General features: G+C 39.5%; 1 protein-coding gene across 1 annotated transcript in view; it reads left to right on the forward strand.

The window, feature by feature from the left end:
* SEMA5A (semaphorin 5A) overlaps positions 1–21,537 on the forward strand; it is a 246,985-nt gene that overhangs the window by 51,080 nt on the left and 174,368 nt on the right. Inside the window, exon 3 of the mRNA XM_008151651.3 lies at positions 7,756–7,801. Coding sequence (XP_008149873.2) covers positions 7,756–7,801 — 46 coding nt within the window. The remainder of the gene's footprint in view (positions 1–7,755; positions 7,802–21,537) is intronic.

Raw genomic sequence — 21,537 nt, forward strand, 5'->3', positions numbered from 1 at the left:
TTTGCTTAAGGGAAAATGTTTTTCTGATTTTATATCTCTGAAATTTGCTAGAAGCATTGGTCTTAATTGTAGCATGCCACTAAAAATCCAACTTTGTTTTTCATTCTATTTGTCAAATACCAAGAGGCTATCCATGTACTTCTGTGACTTTTAATCTTGGTATTGAAATATACCAGAGTGCTATTAAGACTGTTTGATCTTGGTTTTGATGTATTCTTTGAAACTTATTTCTAATAACCAGGACTTATAAAGGATTTGAAATAGGCGTTTAGGGAATGAAATAAAGAATGAACTAAGCCAATAAAATTCTGGGGAAATGATTACTGAACACATATGGTAACAACAATGATAATAAAATCAAAATTGTTTTTAAAATTTTATAGCCCAAAGTACACATATTTATTATTTTTCAGGAGGGTAGGAAAAAGTTGGACTGAGGAGGTAGCTCATAACATATGACCATATTATACATTTGTTTCCATATTAAAAGGAAAAAAATTCAGCATTCAAAGCCATGATCTAAATGGGATCCAACTATTTAAATATTGTGCTATATATATATATGGAGCAGTTTGCCAATTTTAAAATTTAATCAAGCTCCCCCAAACTTGTGGAAAATGTATGTGAAAGAGATAATTTTGGAAATATTATAACCACAGAAAAGATAAAAGCTTCTGGAAGTTGTTTCCTGGAGTTAATCGGCATAATGAAATTCTTAGGAATAGCAATTATAAATAGGTGGGTGAACTAGGGAAGATGGTTACATGGTGGAATTGAATTTTTATGTATTTTAAAGCTATGGATATGATTGACATAATAAATATTTGCATTTAAACAATTTTTATAAAAACACTTATGTGTTTTAAAGGATATAGTTACTACTTTTCAGTAGCTGCAAAGTCACAGACTTATATTTTAATGCACAAGTCTGTCATTGCCATTGAAAATTTGGGTGTCATGTGGGTGCTTTAAGCTCTGTGCCTGTTGGCTATTGGTGCCAGTGAGAATGGAATCTAGAAATAATAAGAAATCTTGGGTGTGTGGGGGGGGAGATGAAGCTGGCACAGGTCACAGGTCCAGGTGAGGCTAGCTTTTCAGTAGCCGTCCGCTCTCAGAGTTACCCCCGTGGTTACAGGTTTTATGCAGTGTGTGTTTTGTCTTCAGATTATTTCATGATCAACGAGGTCTAAACCTTGACATGTTTTTATCATCATCATTGTTTAAAACATTTTCTTAAAGATTTACTTGCTGTTTGTCTCCATTTTCTCTTTGTGCAAAATGCACGACTGTCTTTAGTACTTGGTATTCTGCTCCTTTCCCTTAAGAAAGCCTCTCACCTACCTGTTCCATAGGAACTTGGAACTTTTTCTTTGATTTTATAGCTGTATTCATCAGAGACCAATTGAGTTATTCTAAGAGAATGTCATTTTAAAACACCTGTGTCTTTCATAATTAATGGAGGTCAGAGTTAAGTTTTATGGTGTCTCTAGATAAAATGAGTCATTTAGTTAATATGCTCATGATGGCTCAACCTTTTCTTTAATGCCAGCTGAATTTTATTACTTTACACGAGGACACAGATGAACTTCGCCTATTAAGGCCCATACTGCTCCCTCAGAGAATATATTGTTGTGCTTAGTGATTTGTTGCTAATAGGCCCCTGGGGGAAGTGACGGGACACAGGAATGAGTTATTCAGTCCTGCAGTCAATAAGAAATAAACTCCAGTGACGAGGGAGGCAATGCACTCAGATGTCTAGTGAGTAAGGGATGAACAGGCTTCAAAACTGTCAGCCAGCATCTGCCAAATTGAATGGCTTTGTGATTTGAATTATTCAGTCTATTGGACCTGTGTATTACCCCTATATTAGCACTCCTAATAGTAATATTTATTACATTGGAATGGGCAGGGTCAAATGTTATTCCAGAACATTGAAAAAAAGTAGGTCCCTACCAAGGGTAAAAGCTCATACTTTGGTTTACCATAGTCATTAAAGTGGACCTTTGTAGCTTGGTAAACCCTTGCTTTGCACTTCCATAATGAGAGGGGTGGGGAGGGGATGGAAATGGAGAGCAGCTCCCCTAAGCTGTACAGCTAATATACTCTGAGAATCTAATCTCCTAACCTTGTGCACCACCGTCTTTCTCCTTAAAGAATGCTAATATTCCTCCTCACTAGCTATTTAAATCTAAGGGTGTTATGAAGATTAATGAGACCACTTAAATGCGTTGGGTTGCTCAAAGCATTGCCCTGCGAGAGAAACTGACCCTGTGTGAAACATTTGGTTAGCGTTCCCTGTTGGCGGGGAGCCAGAGCATTACTCCTTCATGTTGGAAAGGTTGGTAGCCTTTCTCGTGAACCTCACGTATGTGGTATTGCCTCCTCTGTGAGCTCACAATAGCAAGATAAAGAGGTTGCCTCTTTGGTAATGCCCTGGAGAATAGCCACTTGCAGGGGACCGTAGATCTTCCTTTAGTGTGTGAGTGGCCCCACATCTGGGAATATCCATTTTTTATTCCCTTTAGAAGATTTTCTTTCTTTTTGTAACCTTTAACTTTGTAGGTCTTTGACCTAAACTCTAACAGATCAAGCTGTCTGGGGAGATTTTGGGTCCCTCATCTTGCTTAGCTGGATTGGAAATTTTCCAACAGCAAAAACACACTTGGACTTGGAGCCAAATAGTTTGAGGAAAGAGGTTTGAGAATAGTAGAATCCACCCTGGTGTTTTGTCAGATTCTTAGATTCCAGCGAGACTAGGGAATTCCACAAATGTTTCACTTTTATTTCATCTTTTAGAATATTTTTTAAAATCACTGAAAATTATGATGGATAAAGTGAATATTGAAATGTGTAATATTACATATTTCTAATATGGAAAGGTCCAGCAAGGCATTAAATTGCTTCCTTGGGGTTTGTGTAGACCACAGTCATGTATTAAACAAGTATTTGAAAACATCTACCAATTCTTTGTCTCCAAAATTAAACAAATAAAAAAAGAGCGACAAAAATGTAACCAACCAACCAACATAAAAATAGACCTTAAATACATGTTGAGGCTCTGCAAGCTTACAGATCTATTAATTCCACTTCCAAAATTTTCCAGTCAGTGTAATCAACTGACTTTATGATTAACAAATGTTATAGGTAACTACTTATTGAATACATTTTTACTAGTAAAGAATTATCTTTCATATTTATATGCTGAGATTTTATTTAAGATTATGTTGAAATACAGTCCTCATTTGCAAATAATAAAAACACTTGAAAAACATTTCCCAGGAACTTATCAAAACATACCATGATAAGTCTTTTGAAGTCTTTCGTTAGATGGCCATATGGTCATCCAACTCTAATGGTCATTTCACACATCTGAAAATGGTCACAGGCTTGTAAGAATTTGTGTTATTTAAATATTGCATAGTCTTTCATTTCATAAATGAAGAAACTTGGGCACTCTTTAAGTAAGTATGTGTAGGCAGTGTCAGGAAGAATTTATGAGAAATAGGAGGACGAAAGGAAGCACCATCTAGTCAACCAGACCAGCAGGATTTACATTCTGTTAATGAGCAGACACATATGTCACAGTGAGATCACAGCCCCAGAGGTGAGAATCAATGACCTGGAGAATCAAAAGCTTGTCATTAGCAAGCAGTGCAAAGCCTTGAATCATCTCAAAATTATTTGTAAATGTATAGGTGACTGAACAATGAAGGCATGAAATAATTGTACTGTAAGAACTATTACTATCTCTCTCTCTCCCTCTCTCTCTCTCTCTTTCTCTCTCTCTCTCTCTCTCTCTCTCTCTCTCTCTCTCTCTCTCTCTCTCTGTGTGTGTGTGTGTGTGTGTGTGTGTTTAGTGCCAGTGAAATTAGGAAGGGGACATTGGATGACTGGTGAGGCCACATAGCACAATGGGACAAGGGACACTGGGGTGTGTGTCTTATTTCTAACCCTAGGATTTTCTCTGAGTCCTAATAATCTTGGATAAATCATGCTGCACATCTTAATTTGAAAAAGGTTCTCCATCCACAAATGAAGGGTATATTCTCTCTAATGACAACTCAGCTCTGGAATTCTTGGAGTCTATGGTTTTTATTAGGTTAAAAAAATAATTGAGGAAGTGTTAAAAAAATTACCAGTTTGCATCTTATAATCCAGAAGATATCAAAGAAAAAGTTCAAATCTTGGTGCTTTTCTTCATGAAGATGGTGGTGGAGGTGTTGCTGGCAGTGATAGTATCTCATTATTACTGTGATATTTTTCCTAATAAGCACACTCCTCCTCTCTGCCCCTTCCATTCACCTATTAAATGCCTCTGCCATCCTGATTTATTACAGATGAGATGGTGGCGAGGGCACCATAGTTCCCAGCTGTTTAGTGAATGCAGAATAAATAGTTAAAATCACTGGTAAAGGCTGGGGGTGGAGGGTGGTACTTTTGTAGACAGTGGGGACCTGAGGGGCAGAAAAAGGATGGTCAGCAGAGTTAGGTTCACTTGGGAGCTGTAGACTGAGCTGTGGCATGATTGTCATCATAAATCAGTGTCTTCCTGTCTTAGTCCACTCGAGCTACTGTAACAAAATACCACAGACCGGGTAGCTTATAAACAACAGAAATTCACTTCTCATACAACTGGAGGCTGAAAGTCCCAGATCAGGGTAGCAGCATGGGGGGCTCTGGTGAGGGTCTGCTTCTGGGTGGCAGATGGCCAGCATCTAGCTTTGAGTCCTCACATGGAGGACAGGGCTTGGGATGTCTTTGGAGCCTCTTTTATGGGGTTAATAATGCACCTCTCAAAGGCCCTACGTCCTAATACCATCACCTTTGGGGGGTAGGATTTTTAACATGAATTTTGGGAAGACTCAAATATTAAGAGTGCAGCGCTTCTCCTATGGAAAACACCTGAGAACTGGACCCAGGGGTTTCGGAGAATGATCTGTATACCTTCTCCAATCCTCTCTCCAAGTAGAGAAGACTTTGAATGCTTCTCTCCAGCTGGCCTGCCCAGAGCTCTGCAGAACATCAGGGACACTTCCGTCCTCTTTCCTCAGTGGCGTCAAGGGACTTTTTGCTCTTCCTTTGGGTATGAGAGCTGCCTTTCTCAAAAGTTTCCAGTAATAGATACGATAGTGTGGGCCTCAGGTAATTCATTGCCTGAAAATATGAATGGTTTCTTTTACAGGGAATATTAACAGAGACAATGAGTTGGAAAGAGTGTGATGACTGAGTCTCAGAACCGAGACAAGATAAACAATGTTATCTATTTTATTTTTTTTCCTTGAAAAATCCAGCCATGGAGAATAGGCTGAGAATTTCATTGTGCCTAGAAATTTTGATATATTTATAAACTGTCTAGCAGTAGCTATACCAATTGCATTTTTACAATGTGACAGACACCATTCTAAGTGTTTTCATTGGATTAAAACCTCACAACCACCCCAGGGGGCAGCTTTGAATATTGGCTCCATTCTACAGATGAGAAGACTGAGGCACACAGTGCTGCAGCTTCCTTTCTGAGGTTGGATGGTGGTAGAGCTTTGGCTTTTGCACAAATATTCTCTGCTAGGCAATGCTGTCTCCTGTAACAGAGGGACAATGACCACTGTCTGCTTCCTACATCCAGGAAGCCACTTAGAAAACCAGCCTGGGGGTCAGGGTCAGTGCCCTGGTACTGCCTGATGGCCAGTGATTGCCTCTGGTGCCACTTGTATACTCAGCACCTGAAAGACTTTTCTCTCTCTGTGTATAGATTTCTAATGTTTCTTACAGGAGTCCCGCTGGTCTCTTATTTCCCATCAGTGAGATCTTGGCAGCTCTTCAAATGCAAGCTGGCCTCCAGGGGTGCCTACCGGGCAGCTGGTCTGCAATCTTCCACGTGTGCGCTGAGTTCACCATCCTTCCCCCGCAGGGAGGCGTTTCTGTTGGAAGCCTTGCCTCTGCATGGTGCCTGACTAAATAAAAATAGACTCTTGCTCTAGCTGGTTTGGTTCAGCGGATAGAGCGTTGGCCTGTGGACTTGCAGGGTCCCAGGTTCGATTCCCATCAAGGGCACATGCCCGGGTTGTGGGCTCTATCCCCAGTTTGAGCATGCAGGAGGCAGCTGATCAATGATTCTCTCTCATCATTGATGTTTCTCTCTCTGAAATCAATAAAAATAAATAAATAAATAAATAAATAGGCAGGCTCTGACGCAGTAATCTGTTCTTCATAGTGGGCTAGGAGTCCATGGTACCAAAGCGAGGGGACTTTTTCCCAGATGGCTTTGTGGCATGTGCCAGCAATGTGCCTGGGGTTATTTTCAGAGGTTAAGTTGGAGGGACACAAAGAAGGTGGCAAAGAGGCCATGGCAGTGGTTGGAGGAGGCAATTTTCACTGAGTGCAGGATGGCAGCGTCCCCATGGCGGGGGACAAATTGTGAGACATCTGAGTGCCCGGGGGTCGATCCCTGGGATGCGTGAGACCGCCCTGAAAGGGATCTTAGTCCTGTTTCTTCCTCAAGCAGTGTGTGCTCTCGTGCTGTTGGATGTCAGCGTCCCCACAGCGTTGTCCTCCCCATCTCTAGCCACACCGTAGGCACGTCATTTGGTCCAGTAGGCTTTGCCTTTGGCCTAACTCGACTGTCACTTCTTATTTCTACTGGGACAGCATGTCTGCTTCTGACATCTGCCTACCCCCCCATAGAGTTAAAGTAATCTACAATTCTTCCTTACTGCTGTTGGCAAAATTTGGTTATTTTTTTATATGTAACCTTGGACCAACCCGTTACAACTTAACCTCAGTTTCACTGGGACTCCTCTCCACCACCCTGCATTCTTGGGGCCTGCTTTCCATTACTCTATGCCAAGTCTCCCGGCTTTATTGTCTGCACCTGGGCGGACTTTCTCCTCCATTCATCCCCGGAGTGCCGCTCCTGCACTCCAGCATCTCATCTGCATGCAGTTTCTTCACGATTTGAGTTAGAGGCTGAGACATCTCACAGGGAGGCCCATCGTTCTTTCTAAAAGCCACAGCACTAGGGTCCAAAGCCTAATGCAAAGACTAATGTGACCCAACCCCTCCCCCCTCCACCCCAAACTCCTGTCTCATGCTCTGCTGGCCTCGATTGCGTATTTATTTCACTGTTCTCCCCCTTCACTGTTGAAAGCTGATAGTTTCCTTCTCTCTGATTTCCTATTTCACACTTGGGAAGATAGGGCTGACTCTTTCAAGCCCTTGATGCTGGACACAGTTAATGCTTCTAAACTTAAGATGCACTAACTACATCTAACAAGACAGATCACTTGAATACTCAGAGCATTGCTGAATTCAAAACCTGAACACATTTTAACGATAAAACCCGTGAATGTAGGTGACCTGTAAGAATGAAGACTCATGAAGAATGGTTTTCTATCATCTTCAGTTTCAGAATCCAATGCCCATGTCCTTTTGTCCATTTCACATAGATCAAGAGAGCCAATAGTAATGTAGACTTAGCTGAGTCTCACACATGCACACACACACACACACACACACACACACACACACACACACCTTGTGCCCTAACCTTCTCACCTATCTTAAATGTGTGTGTGTGTGTGCATGTGTGAGATCCATTTTGAACTCTGAGGTCCAAGGAAAACTGTGCTACACGCATTCTTAGCAGGAGGATGCTTTGGAAGCCAAAATTCATGATTTTTTAAAATTTCTTTGTTCTTGTGATTTTTATGGTTTTTTTTTTACTAATTAAAAATAAAACTCTCTTTTTATATTTTGCAGAAACTACCTCTTCAGGTTACAGCTTGACGATTTGTCTCTGATCCAGGTAGGTGCAATTTATTTTCCTCAAGCTTTCCTTTTCCATCCCAATTAGCTCACTGTCCGAGGGCGTGAAGACAGATGTGTGTAAAGGTATTAATCAGGGCCGTGCAGGGATGCATTGCATCCGGAGGTCAGGCCACAGGGCTCTTGGCTGCTCTGCTTGATATGAGTCACCACCTGCTTTGATTTACAGTTGGCCCCTTTCTCCCGCTGTGAGCTCCTCTTCCTTTCAGGGGCACCATCTGACTGTCTCTTCTTCAAATGATAGATAATTCAAAGGACACTTCCTCAGTGTCTGGGGGTGTCCTGTTCTGCCTCAGTTGGAATAATCATTGGTTATTTAGTATGGTGCTTTCAGCTATCATATTCTCATAAAAATCAACCCTCTTAAAAAAATCATTGTTTCTTCTTTATAATGAAATAACTATGAACATATGTGTTGAAAACACATATTAGATAAGTGATGATACATAAAATTGCAATTTACCTACATCTGTGTTCATGGTTTAAAGAAGTTTTTATGTCTGAATGGAGTATTTTATGGTCGGAGCTGAACCACCAAGGCCCAGTTCCCCTCCTGTCTTTTAGACATGTCTGATGACCAGGGTCTCGTTGGAGGGGAGAGGGTTAGGGCACAGATGTCACCTTCAACAAGGTTCTAGAACTCCCTGTAGACATGCCAGAATTCTGGGGCTGTGTAATTTGGAAACGGTTCCTCAACCAGTTTTAATGCAACTCTCATATGCTGGAGTTCTACAAAGTTATTGGAAAGAAGTTTATATCATTTTCTTTTCTTTGTGATGCTGGTATTAATGGACATGCAGGAAACTTTAATTAGCAGTGCTGAAATAAGCCAGCCCCACAAGCAAAGCTAATATTGGTAAAACGCAAGGGCTTTGAAGGTGGTAAACTTGTTGTTCTAGCTCCATGACTCCCAGCACTGGTGGGTTTCCTCATCTGTGAAATGGCCACAAAACACTCCCTCCCCCATACTGTCACTGCCAAGATTAAACGAAGTAAAGCATGCACAACAGATAAGGCACAGTGCTTTTTGAACAAATGTTAATTGCTTATGTTTTTTAAATAGAATAATAATAAACAATACATCATTATCCTAATTGTTTCATTGCACTAGGCAATGAATTGTCTTTCCACTGCAATGTAGTATATAACTAAAGTCTTTAAAAGTATATTGGTTGGTAAAATTATAACATATTAATAATGACTCAGAATGGTCAGCAGTTTAACAAAAATACTGTTTTAAAGTTCTGATTTTTAAATAATCTTTTATTAAAAAATGTAGACTTTTCAGTAGATAGGAACTGCATATTATGCTCATTGTGATCCTCATGGTATAGTATATTATCTGGCATAATGTTTGTTTAAGTAGAATGTGCAGCCTGGCTAGTGTAGCTCAGTGATTGAGCATCAACCTATGAACTTGGAAGTCACGGTTCGATTCCCGGACAGGGCATATGCTTGGTTTGCGGGCTTGATTCCCAGTGTAGGGTGTGCAGGAGGCAGCTGATCAATGATTCTCTCATCATTGATATTTCTCTCTCTCTGTCTCTCTCTTCCTCTCTGAAATAAATAAAAAATATTTTTTAAAAAGTAGGATGGGCAGTGTGTGTACTAGTGTATTCATGGATTTCCTAATTTCCTAGCTCTCTTGGTTTAGACTCTAGAAAGAAGCAATGAACACACTGAATACATAGGACTCAATTTCCTAATCTCATTCTCCGCTGAAATAAACCAAGATTTTTTTTTTTTTTTATCAAAGTACCTGGTTCTAGGGCCTGGGTAACGGAAGTCTCAGCTAAGCCTGGAAGATTTTGTTGCTCCAGCAATTAAGGACGATGTATTCAGAGAATGAGGAGGGCGTGTCTTAAGGAGCTAGGGGCCAGCTTAAACAGGACTCATGGAGGAACTCTGGGGCAAGTTGATTGCTAAAATTAATAATGATGGTATCAAATTATAACACATTGAATAAACTAAGAATCCATGAATAATAACTACTAAAAAAATAAGTGAACAAATTACCAACTAAGGCAGAAGGGGCTGCTCTTCCTTACTGTAAACTGCCAAAATGAATGCTAAAGTTTATGGGTGAGAGTTTGATGATCACCAAGATATCTATATATCCTCAAAGTATTCACCTATAAAATACTTATTAATTATAAGAGGAAAACTTGTGACTTGATAGTAAAAAACCTGGTCAATCTCACCTTAACCACTTAGTTGAAGGTACCTTCACTATAATGGGACAAAGAGCTCGTATAAACCTCATGATTCAGTGCACTGAGAAGGACATAACAAGATTTGCATAATATTACAGCAAACATTTTAACCAATTTCACTATGAGGAACCATCACACAAACCAAAACTGAGGGGGAATACTACAAAATGCTTGCTTCTACTTTTCAAAAATCACCAAGTCATGAAAGGCTTGAAAAGAATGAAGACTTACTCCATCAAAAAAGAGAAAAAATTGACCTGATAATAAAATGAAACACTTGATCCAAATTACATCTTGTAACAGAAAAAAGGATATTTGTGCTATAAAGAATACTACTGGGACAATGGCCAAAATGTGAAGGTCTTTAGATAGGATAGTAGGAATGTATTAATATTGATTTATTGATTTTGATACCTGCAATGTGGTTATATAGGAGAATGCGCTTATTCTTTGAAAAAAACCCAAGATAAGTATAGGGTAAAAAGTATCATTCTACAACTTTTCCTGCAATGATTTTAATAATTACAATGTGTATGTATTATATATAATACACACAAAATCAGCAGAAAGAATGATAAAACAAATGTGATTGAAAGTTAATAGGGGTATTGATTCAAAATAATATTGAATGTAAACTATGAATGAAAATAAAAAAGTTAATAGGGGAAATCTAAAAGTCTGGGTGAGTAGTGTATGAGAGTCCATTGCCCTTTTCTTGTAGTTTTTCTTGATGTCATTTCAAAATAGATGTCAAAAATTGGGAGATGCACTTGCCATTAGCCCATGTGTGATATGATTATGGAGAAAGGGAAACTGCTTTTCCATCCTTGCTTCCCATTGTCATGACTGCCTGTGGTGGGAGTCAGGTCTAGGTTACTGATGGAACTGAACTGTTATTGAAGTATGGAAAATCCATCAGCATCACCACCCAGTCAGAGATGAGAGTCTATGACATAGAGCCAAGCTAGAGGATAGAGGCTTTCTGAATGGTTGCCTTGACAACACAGCCCTGATAACAGGTGTCAGACATCACTCAGTCTTAATAATATTGGTGCAAATCGCACAACTTTCCTTTCACATTTTTGGTTGTGTATGCTTCTTGGTAGCCTCCTGTCTACTCACTGTGGAGAGAGATAAAGCTGGCAGTTCTTCCCATCAGACTGGTTTTTTCTTACATGTCTCCAATAAAGTTGTCTTGTTGATTTCTATGAATATTTTAGTTTAGTTTACATGACTATTTCCAAGGCTGGCAAGAAAGAGTAGGCACACCGATAAAGAAAGGACTGAACTGGTGTTAGAAAGAGCTCTGTCCAGTAGAAACATCATGTGAGTCTCATTGCTAATTTAAGATTATCTGGTGGTGGTCACATTGAACGTACAAGTATGCAGGGGAAATTTTTTTAAATAAAATATTTTACTGAAGTCATTATATCAAAACCATCATTTCAACATGCACCATGACATTAGGAGAAATTGAGATATTATATTCCCTTTTTCTTTTTGTATTAAGTCTTTGAACTCTGGTGTGTGTTACTCTCAGAGCATATTCCTATTTGGACTATCCAGCATTTGCAGGCTCAGTGTGGCTAAGTGCAACCCAGTTGTACAGTGCAATTCTAGATCATGTGTAACAGATGCATTTATGACTTGGATGCCTTTGGTTGCGTTTTAAAAATGTTATTTTCTGCCAGGGAGCATTTGGATTGATTTGGATATCTCAGGCTAATAATTTTCTCCTTCCCTCACTCTCCAAAAATAGAACTTTTTCTTTAAACATGGGAAAATGAGGAAACTGAGTCCAGGGAGAACAAGCAATGGGCAAAATTGGAGAGCATCAGAATTGAGAATCAGTGACAGCCCTTTTTTTAACACCAGACAAGCTTTGTTTGATCTTGTCCCTCTCTGCCCAGCATTGCAGTGTTCTTGCCTCTCCCTGTCATCTGCACCACCGTGGATCACTTTCACCTTGTCTTCCCAAACTGCAGGATATTTCCCAACATTAAGAATTTGCTCTTTCAGTCCTCTCTCCTGGAAACATGTTGACCCTACCTTCTTCTCAAACTAGAAAGATATGGCCCATCCGAGTCTCACATTAGCTGTCCCCTCTTTGTAACCCATCCTGAGACTCTGGGCTGATGGCCCTTGGATGCCTTTTATGGGCTCTGAGCCCTTACTTCTGACTAGAGCCTACTGCCTCCCATTGACCTTCACAATGTGTGCTGTGAGGGGCATTGTGCTTCCCTGTCTCCTCAGTATTAGATTAGAGCAGGCCACTAGGTTAGGTTACCTGGCAGGTGGTAGACTCAAAACAAAAGTCTGTGAAAGTTTTTATCCCTTGATATTTAGCAACATGTTCACTCTTTCTTTATCTTTTTTAACTTACCAGGAGCGGAGTGTGGGTAAATTCAATATTTTTGTCCCTAAAATGAAGAGAAGGGAAGTTGTACAGCCGAGATACTAGAGCAATGAGAAACATGTGCTGAGATAGGCACCCTAAAACACAGCTGTGCACATTCTCACCCCACAGGAGAGTTCTCGAACAATCTAGGCAGTTCCTAACTCTGATCCACTCCTTTTTTACATCCCTGTCTGCTCAATACTGTAAAACACTTTCCCTCTTCCTTAAAGTCTTCCCCCAACTTGACATTGTTTTAAGGTTAGTGCCAGGAAAGCAGATGTTGAATAATGTTGTTTTTTCCCCAAAACTCAATGTAGTGATTTTCACAGAATTCTAGAGACCCTCCTCGCTGTCGGTGTCCCAAGCTCAGCGTGCTGCTTTACGTGGAGCAGCCAGCACGGGCTGGGGCACAGCAGGAGCATGCCCAGCACCCCTTAGTGCTTCTTTTCTCTCTCCACTTCCTTAGGTCAGGGTGGTCCCCACATGATGATTTGGTGATCCCCAAATCTGTTGTTTAGGGAGAGCAGAAGAGGGGGTTTCAGCTCTCATTTCTGCCAGAGTGGTGAGGGGAGGATGGGAAGTGAGCTGCTGGTGTGACAGTAGGAGTCGGAGCACATTGTCTTTCCAAAAATGGTCGTGCCTGTGGCTCAACCTGGGGACCAGTGCTGAAATCCACTGATGAGAAAAACGGGCTTTTGTCAGGGGGCTGCAGAATGGGAAAGCTCGCTGCAAGCCTGATGTCAACAGTCTGGAACTAGAGTCCACAGAACCCAAGTCGGAAGTCATGGGACAGGGTATCAGGGAATAAATGGTGCTGGAAAAATAAATAAAAGAATATAAAGAAGAAAGAAAGAGAAGTCTTGTTGCATTTGCCTCCCTAGTAGGGTAAGATATCAACAGTAGAGTTTCTAAAGCAGTAGAGATTTGAGCAAGGATTGGGTTAGGACACAATTACTCTACTACCCTGAGTTAACATTATCTGAGTTAGATCTCATAGTGTCACCACAGAAATATTCACAAATAAATAAACCACGAGGTAACAATGGCTGTATTTGGAATATGTACTATGCTTTTTGTTTTATCAACAGCCTAACGTATTAAAGTGAAAGACTAAGAGTCACTTTTTTTAAATTTATTTTTTATTGTTTAAAGTATTACAAATAGTAGTACATATGTCTCCTTTTTTCCCCCATTGACCTCCCCTTGGCCTCCCCTACCCCTCACCCCTGTACATGCCCTCACCGCCCCCCATGTTGTGCATCCATTGGTTATGCTTATATGCATGCATACAAGTCCTTCGGTTGGTCTCTGACCACCCCCCACCCCCAACCCACCCCTGCCTTCCCGTTGTAGTTTGACAGTCTGTCCGATGCTTCTTTGCCTCTGTATCTATGTTTGTTCATCAGTTTATAATGTTCTTTATATTCCACAAATGAGAGAGATCATGTGGTATTTTTCTTTCACTGACTGGCTTATTTCACTTAGCATAATTTTCTCCAGTTCCATCCATGCTGTTGCAAATGGTAAAATTTCTTCTTTTTTACAGCAGCATAGTATTCCATTGTGTAGATGTACCACAGTTTTCTAATCCACTCCTCTGCTGATGGGCATTTAGGCTGTTTCCAAATCTTAGCTATTGTAAATTGTGCTGCTATGAACATAGGGGTGCATATATCCTTTCTGATTAGTGTTTCTGTTTTCTTGGGATATATTCCTAGAAGTGGTAATACTGGGTCAAATGGCAGTTCCATTTTTAATTTTTTGAGGAAACACCATACTGTTTTTAAAAATATATATATTTTATTGATTTTTTACAGAGAGGAAGGGAGAGGGATAGAGAGTCAGAAACATCGATGAGAGAGAAACATCCATCAGCTGCCACCTGCACACCTCCTACTAGGGATGTGCTCGCAACCAAGGTACATGCCCTTGACTGGAATCAAACCTGGGACCCTTGAGTCCACAGGCAGACACTCTATTCACTGAGCCAAACTGGTTAGGGCAACCATACTGTTTTCCACAGTGGCTGCATCAATCTTCATTCCCATCAGCAGTGAAGGAGGGTTCCTTTTTCTCCGCATCCTCTCTAGCACTTGCTGTTTGTTGATTTGTTGATGATAGCCATTCTGGCAGGTGTGAGATGGTACCTTATTGTTGAAAAAAGAGATAGAGGAAGACATGAACAAATGGAAGAATATACCATGTTCATGGATTGGTAGAATCAACATCATTAAAATGACCATACAACCCAAAGCAATCTATAAATTCAATGCAGTCCCCATTAAAATATCAATGGCATTACTTCAAAGACCTAGACCAGTGGTCAGCAAACTCATTAGTCAACAGAGCCAAATATCAACAGTACAACGATTGAAATTTCTTTTGAGAGCCAAATTTTTTAAACTTAAACTATATAGGTAGGTACATTGTTATTAACTTAATTAGGGTACTCCTAAGCTGGCCTTTGCTAAAAACTCAAGGGGCCAAAGAGCCGCATGTGGCTCACAAGCCGCAGTTTGCTGACCACTGAACTAGACAAACTCTCCAAAAATTCATCTGGAATAAAAAAAAGACCCTGAATAGCTGCAGAAACTTTGAGAAAGAAGAACAATGTTGGAAGGATCACAATACCAGATATCAAGCTATACTACAAAGCCACTGTTCTCAAAACTGCCTGGTACTGGCACAAGAACAGACATATATACCAGTGGAACAGAACAGAGAACCCAGAAATCGACACAAGCCATTATTCTCAATTAATATTTGACAAAGGAGGTAAAAGCATACAATGGAGTCAAGACAGTCTCTTCAGTAAATGGTGTTGGGGAAATTGGACAGATACATGCAAAAAAAATGAAACTAGACCACCAACTTACACCATACACAAAAATAAACTTAAAATGGATGAAGGACTTAAACGTAAGATGGGAAACCATAAAAATCTTAGAAGAAGCCATAGACACCAAAATAGCAGACATTTGTCATAGCAATATCTTTACCAATACAGCTCCTAGGGCAATGGAAACTAAGGAGAAAATAAACGAATGGGACTACATCAAAATAAAAAGCTTCTGCACAGCGAAAGAAACCATCAACAACACAACAAGAAAGCCCACTGCATGCGAGAACATATTTGCCAATGTTATCTCCGATAAGGGTTTAATCTTCAACATTTACAGGGAACACATACAACTTAACCAAAGGAAGATAAACAATCCAATCAAAAAATGGGCAAAGGACCTAAATAGACACTCTTCGGAAGAGGACATACAGAAAGCCAAGAGACATATGAAAACATGCTCAAAGTCACTAATCATCTGAGAGATGCAAATCAAAACAACAGTGAGGTACCATCTAAGAGTCACTTTTAATTTCAAGAAATAAAACCTGGTTTTCATCAACCAATAGGAGGAAATCAAATATTAATGTGATATCATTTATGAAGGAAATTCCCTTGCAGCTCGCCTCGTGCTGAATTGGAGCCATCACATCTTGGAAACCAATCATTTTCAGGCATCCTGGTAGAAGACGTGGCAGTTTACCATTATGTGTCTCTCCTTCTTGTCATAATAACAGATTCAACTCTTCAGTATCACTTTTCTTCTTGCCTTGATCACAGTAGTTATTTTGCAAGAACAAAGCTTTTTGAAAAATATAAAAATGCAGCTGGTCTCCAGATTGATTCCGATTTGCCCATCTGGGATTGTACCCTGTATGGCCCCACGTATATGCTCCTTGCACAGCCTCCTGAGAATACAGAGGGACTGCAGCTCATTTAACCTCGCTCTCCTCCAAAAGTTCTTCAGGGAAATAGCTCAAAATCCATTTCTATATTATTTTGTTACTGAGAGAAAAGAAATTCACAGCCTGTTTCTCACTTACAGCTGCAGGAGTAAGCAGAAAAATGGAAATCTGTGTTTCAATTTGCCACCTGCCTCTCTATGGCTTCTAAATTGAAAACTGTTAAATCTCTACCTGGCCAATATCAGTAGAGAAGTCTCTGGAAAGTTGACATAGGTGTTAACTTTGTTTCCTGTATATTTGGGCTTGGGGAATTGAGTTTCAATTTCTAAACCAGTGTTTCTCAACTAGGAGCTATTTAACCAATTGGAAACATCTGGTTGTTACCCCAGGTAGGGGAGGCTGCCACTGGCATTTAGTGGGTAAAAAACTGGGGGTGGAGGACACTGCCCAAAACCCTGTCATGCCCAGGGAAGCCCCTCTATGTTCAACTAGGAATGTCCAGGCTCTGCATACAAGTGGTGTCAAGGTTCCAACACCCCGGGTAAGGCGATTGCAACCTCAGCTTCCACATGTTTTGAAGAAGCCACTCTTCCAGTTGGTGGTGTTACTGTTACTTGATTAAATTTATAAGATTCGTTTTGGGCTTAAGAAATTTTCCTCTTTAGATTTCTTCATATATTTAACCACACACATGTATGAATCCTTAGTGGCCATTTCTAAAGAAGCTGCTGGGAGCCTTGAGTTTAAATTGATTTCTTTTATTAATATGAAATTGAATTTAAAATAAATTGAATCAATTTATAATACCAATACTCTCTCTAATAGGTCAGAACAATATGAAATAACTCCCCTCTGTTGCAATTCATCTGTATAGTTTCAAGAATGATGTATTAATTAATAATTTAGAATAACGATTCAAATGAGATAATCACGTTAATTCATTTTTAAAATCAAGCTTTGTATTCATATTGAACAAGAGGAGACTTGTCTCCCCTGTAGTCCTCAAAAATCATGATTCTAAATTTTATTTAATTTCTACTTTCTTTATTAAATATATTCTTAAAATTATAGTGTTGTAAAAGTAGAAGGGATCTTAGAGATAATCTTTATTAAAACCTTTTAGGGGTCTGCAAATGAAAGCCTGCATCTCAGTTAATTTTTACTGGGCTACAGCCACTCTTTTCTTTGCATATCGCCCACTGGAGATCATCATAGTTAATAAAGTTTATTGGAACATAGACATATCATTCCTTTCTATGTTGTCTGTGGCTGCTACATTAGTGGGGCTGACCAGTTGTAACAGAGACTGTCTGACCCACACAGCCTAAAATATCTACTATTTGACCCTTTAAGGAAAAGTTTGTTACCTGTTATGGTACCTAGTACACTGTAAGTTTTCAATGAGTATTTCCTGAATGGACGAGTGAACTCAATATAATGCAGTGTAACTCTTTGTTTTTGCTTTTTTTAGACAATGTTGCATCGATGTGCTCATTTTGACTCCTTGTGCAATAATTTCATGGACCTCTACTAGAGTGTAACCCATAGGTTGGGAACCTAAGATAGTGTAATATTTCGTCCCCAGATTCTTGTCTCTTACATTTGGTAAAAATTCCCTGTCAAGAGCTGTTCAATCACATTTCCCTTCCTTTTCTCATAACTTCCTGGAGGATTTAAAGTTATTCATGTACATTTTATATAGACTAAGATTTTATTAATTTCAGAGAGCTTTTGTCAAGTTGAGTTAACTGCTGTTAACAGAGCCTTGCACTGTCAGTGGCTAAACACACATGCAGGAAACTTAGACCTCACTTGTGTGACAATCCCGTGCACAGTCAGGCTGTTTTCCATGCTGCCATCCAAGGGCCCAGGATGGTCTTCTTTATTGTTCGCCATCTTCAGCCCACACTTCCATGGGCAGCATGGAGGAAAAGCGTGGAGGATCACACCAAGGAGATCTATATGGGCCATGCCAGGAAGTGGCACACCTCCCTTTTGCCCAAATTCCAGTGGCCATAACTTAGTCACATGGCCTTAACCAGTGGAAACGGGGCTGGGAAGTGTAGTTTATCTGTGTACCCAGGAAGAGGTGTAAAACTCTGCCATTTAGGTAATGGCAAGCATGAGCATTTTGTCCTAGACAGCACCGGGAAAAACAAGACTTACCCCTTAGGGATGCACTTAGCTGTTCCCTGTTCTCTCCCAGGCTCCCCACACCCAGCCATCCCAGCCATTCTAATTTCCTACTACACACAAATAGATTTATTTATGCTTCTAACATTTCTGTAAATAACAAAGTGGGGATACTTTGAACAAACCACTTAACCTCTTTGGACCTCAATTTTCTCCATGATACTTTTTGGAGAGGAGAATCAGGAATTATCCCTGAGGTTCCTTTCAGCATTAAAATCTTAATGTGCACCATTCTTCCACTTACTCTTTCTTCTGTCGTTGCTTAAATGCTCCTGGATTTCTTCTTCTTTAAGGGAAACTTACCCTATAATTGGAAACTTGGCTTTATGCTTATTTGATGTAACTTTAATGACCTAATTTGTCATAAAATAATGATGACTCAACAATAGTAATAGCAGACAGCATTTCCAGTGCCCTTACTCTGTATTCAGCGTTTCTCATGCATCATCTCATTTTTGTTTTCTCAGCAGCACTAAGGGGTAGGTATTATTTCCAATATTTTATAGAAGAGGAGTTGATTTATACAAGATCCCTGAGCCGATATGTCGAAGAGCTAGGCTTTGCACCTGAGTATGTTGGGCTCCAGCAGAGACCCTATAATCTCTCTACCCAATATGCTACTTTATTATACTCATCTGTATTGACCAACACATGACCTATAGTTGATGACTGGCTCTTGGTGAATAGAATTGTTAATTCATAACATAATATATATCTGGGTTTTAGGTCAAGGTTCCTATAAGTCTGAAATGGGGATTCCTGTGTTTGTGTTTTGTTGAGAGCACATTCTCAGTGAGTGTGGAATGGTGGGTACAGCAGAGAAAGGAAGGAAGCAAGGGTTTGCTCTCAGCTGGAGTCCAGCATCCGCCTAATGCCCAGGGCACTCTGGAGTGTGACTAGAATCTCATTTGATTCCCTTTGAGGCAAGGGGGATGATTTATACTCAAGTCTTCCTTGAGTATAAATCTAAAAAAAAGCTAAAGATTTTCGAATTTGGAGGATATGGTGATATAATCTCTTGACCAGCTAAGAGCAATTCTCCAGAGAAGGGCACAGCCTTGAGCCAGTATCAACCAGCAATGACAGCAACCAGAGGAAGGTGCATCATTCTGTAAAGAGAGTTGGGGAGGGCACCAGAGCACCATTATGATGTGCATGACTAATATTTTACATAGGCTTGTCCTGATGTTCTAGATCCTGACTATTCCCAAGCACCGGAAAAGTGAAATATTTTTATGTCTTTGGAAAAAAAAAGTAATACATGCTTGATTATTGAATGCATTCTGTTGTGTTGTATATGACTTAGTTTTTAATAATTCTACATATCCATATCTGAATTTATGCTTCACTTGTAGCCTCAAAAACTAAATTGAAGATGCATGAATATTTTTCTTAGTCATGTGTATCATTTGGTTTCATGACACCAGATCAGGAAATTTCTGTAAGATAATAGCAAACACTGTCTGACAATCATAGGCTGCTAGATAAATGGAGGGGTCCATTTCATTTATCTCGAATGCATTTCTCCTTCTATTTCAGAAGTGGCCCCAGAACCTGACATAACTGTTGAATGATGGGCATGCTTAGAATTCTCTGCCCTGTTTTCATTTTCTTTATTTGTGCGCCTCATCCAAAATGCTGACACAGATAGATATACCAATGTACCAGGAAAATCCTCTGTTTCAAATATAAGTAATGGATTTCTTGTTTGGTGAGATTATGTATTCTGGGGGCTTAAGTCTCCTAATTACCTAGGGACCAAGTGAAAATGAATGGCAAGGGAGAAATACAAATGAAAAAATGTGAGTCACATTGGCCTACCATTCTCTAGAATAAATTAACTGAAACTCTTTATTTGAAGATTCTTTAACATATAAGTCATTTGTCATCCTGAATTTATTCAGTAACTGCGATGGAGTTGGATAGAATAACTGTGGGTACTACCGTGATGGGTACTTCCCTTGTTTAATGTATGCCCCTCAAACTCTCCTTTTGCTATTTTCTTGTAGCTAACCTAGAGTTTATATATTATTCCTTCTTCATTATGTCATGGCCTTTAATTTGTTTACATTAGTTCTACTGGTCTTGGAGCTAGCCTCTTGAAAACAATAAGATGTGATCTCTGCTATGATTTTATATGGGTTGAATGAACAGTTAAATTCTTGAAGTCTTCATTTTCAATTTTTGGGGATATTCAATTATTTTTTTCATGTTCTCTAGAAAGTACACAGGCAAGTTGTCCACTCAGATGTTTACTCTTAGAAGTAGTCTATTTAATAAGAAAATAAGCGTAACTAGGTATGAAATTGTGTTAATAATTGCATTCCAAAGACCACTCAAAGTCTTTTGCTGTAAAATTTTAAATCATTTGAATAAAGGAACAATGAAATCGAAAGTAGTCTTAAAGTATAGCCATTAGTTTCTGGTTCAAGAGGGTGAAGAGAATTCATATATGGATTCTACATATATCAAAAACATAGCATTTAAATGACAATGCTATATGAAAAGAAAAACATGAGTACTAGAAATGGAATCTTATATATACCCTGATTTGAACACTTTTTGTTTTTTAAGGATATAAAACATCCTTTATTTGAACATTTGAGAATATAGAAGAACAGGAGAAACATACAATCCAAAACCTGGTGTTAACAGCCAGATAACAATCAAAATTAATTACTTTAGCTGAAAGGGGAATATTTTAATGAGTACAGTATTACATTAAATAAATTTTAAATATTCAATGAAATTTCAGAATATATTGTAGGTTTTCTGTAAAAAATGGAATATTGAACACACACACTCCCTATTACCTCAGCTTTTTCCTGACACATTTTGAGGACAGAAGGAAAATTTTAAATGTCATAAGCCCACAAGAACAAGTGAAATGGGAGAGAAGATAAAACTGCTTTGGGTTTAGCTAGAGGCTGAGCCTCCAGTGATGGCTGCTGCACAGAGAGAGAGAAACAAGCAGATATTTTGGCAGTCATACAAAGGTCTAGTCACAAATTAAAGATTGAATGGGCTTCAAACATATGGGCAGTCTTCTCCCTGATGATGCGAGGGTCATGCAGCTAAAGAGCTAAGCTAGTACAGAGGACTGAGGAGCAAAACACCCACCAGGTTCCTGATTGAAGTACTGGAAGACATGTCCTAGAAGCAGAGATG

Source organism: Eptesicus fuscus, chromosome 4 (genome assembly GCF_027574615.1).
Source record: "Eptesicus fuscus isolate TK198812 chromosome 4, DD_ASM_mEF_20220401, whole genome shotgun sequence".
In the NCBI taxonomy this organism is placed as follows: Eukaryota; Metazoa; Chordata; class Mammalia; order Chiroptera; family Vespertilionidae; genus Eptesicus; species Eptesicus fuscus.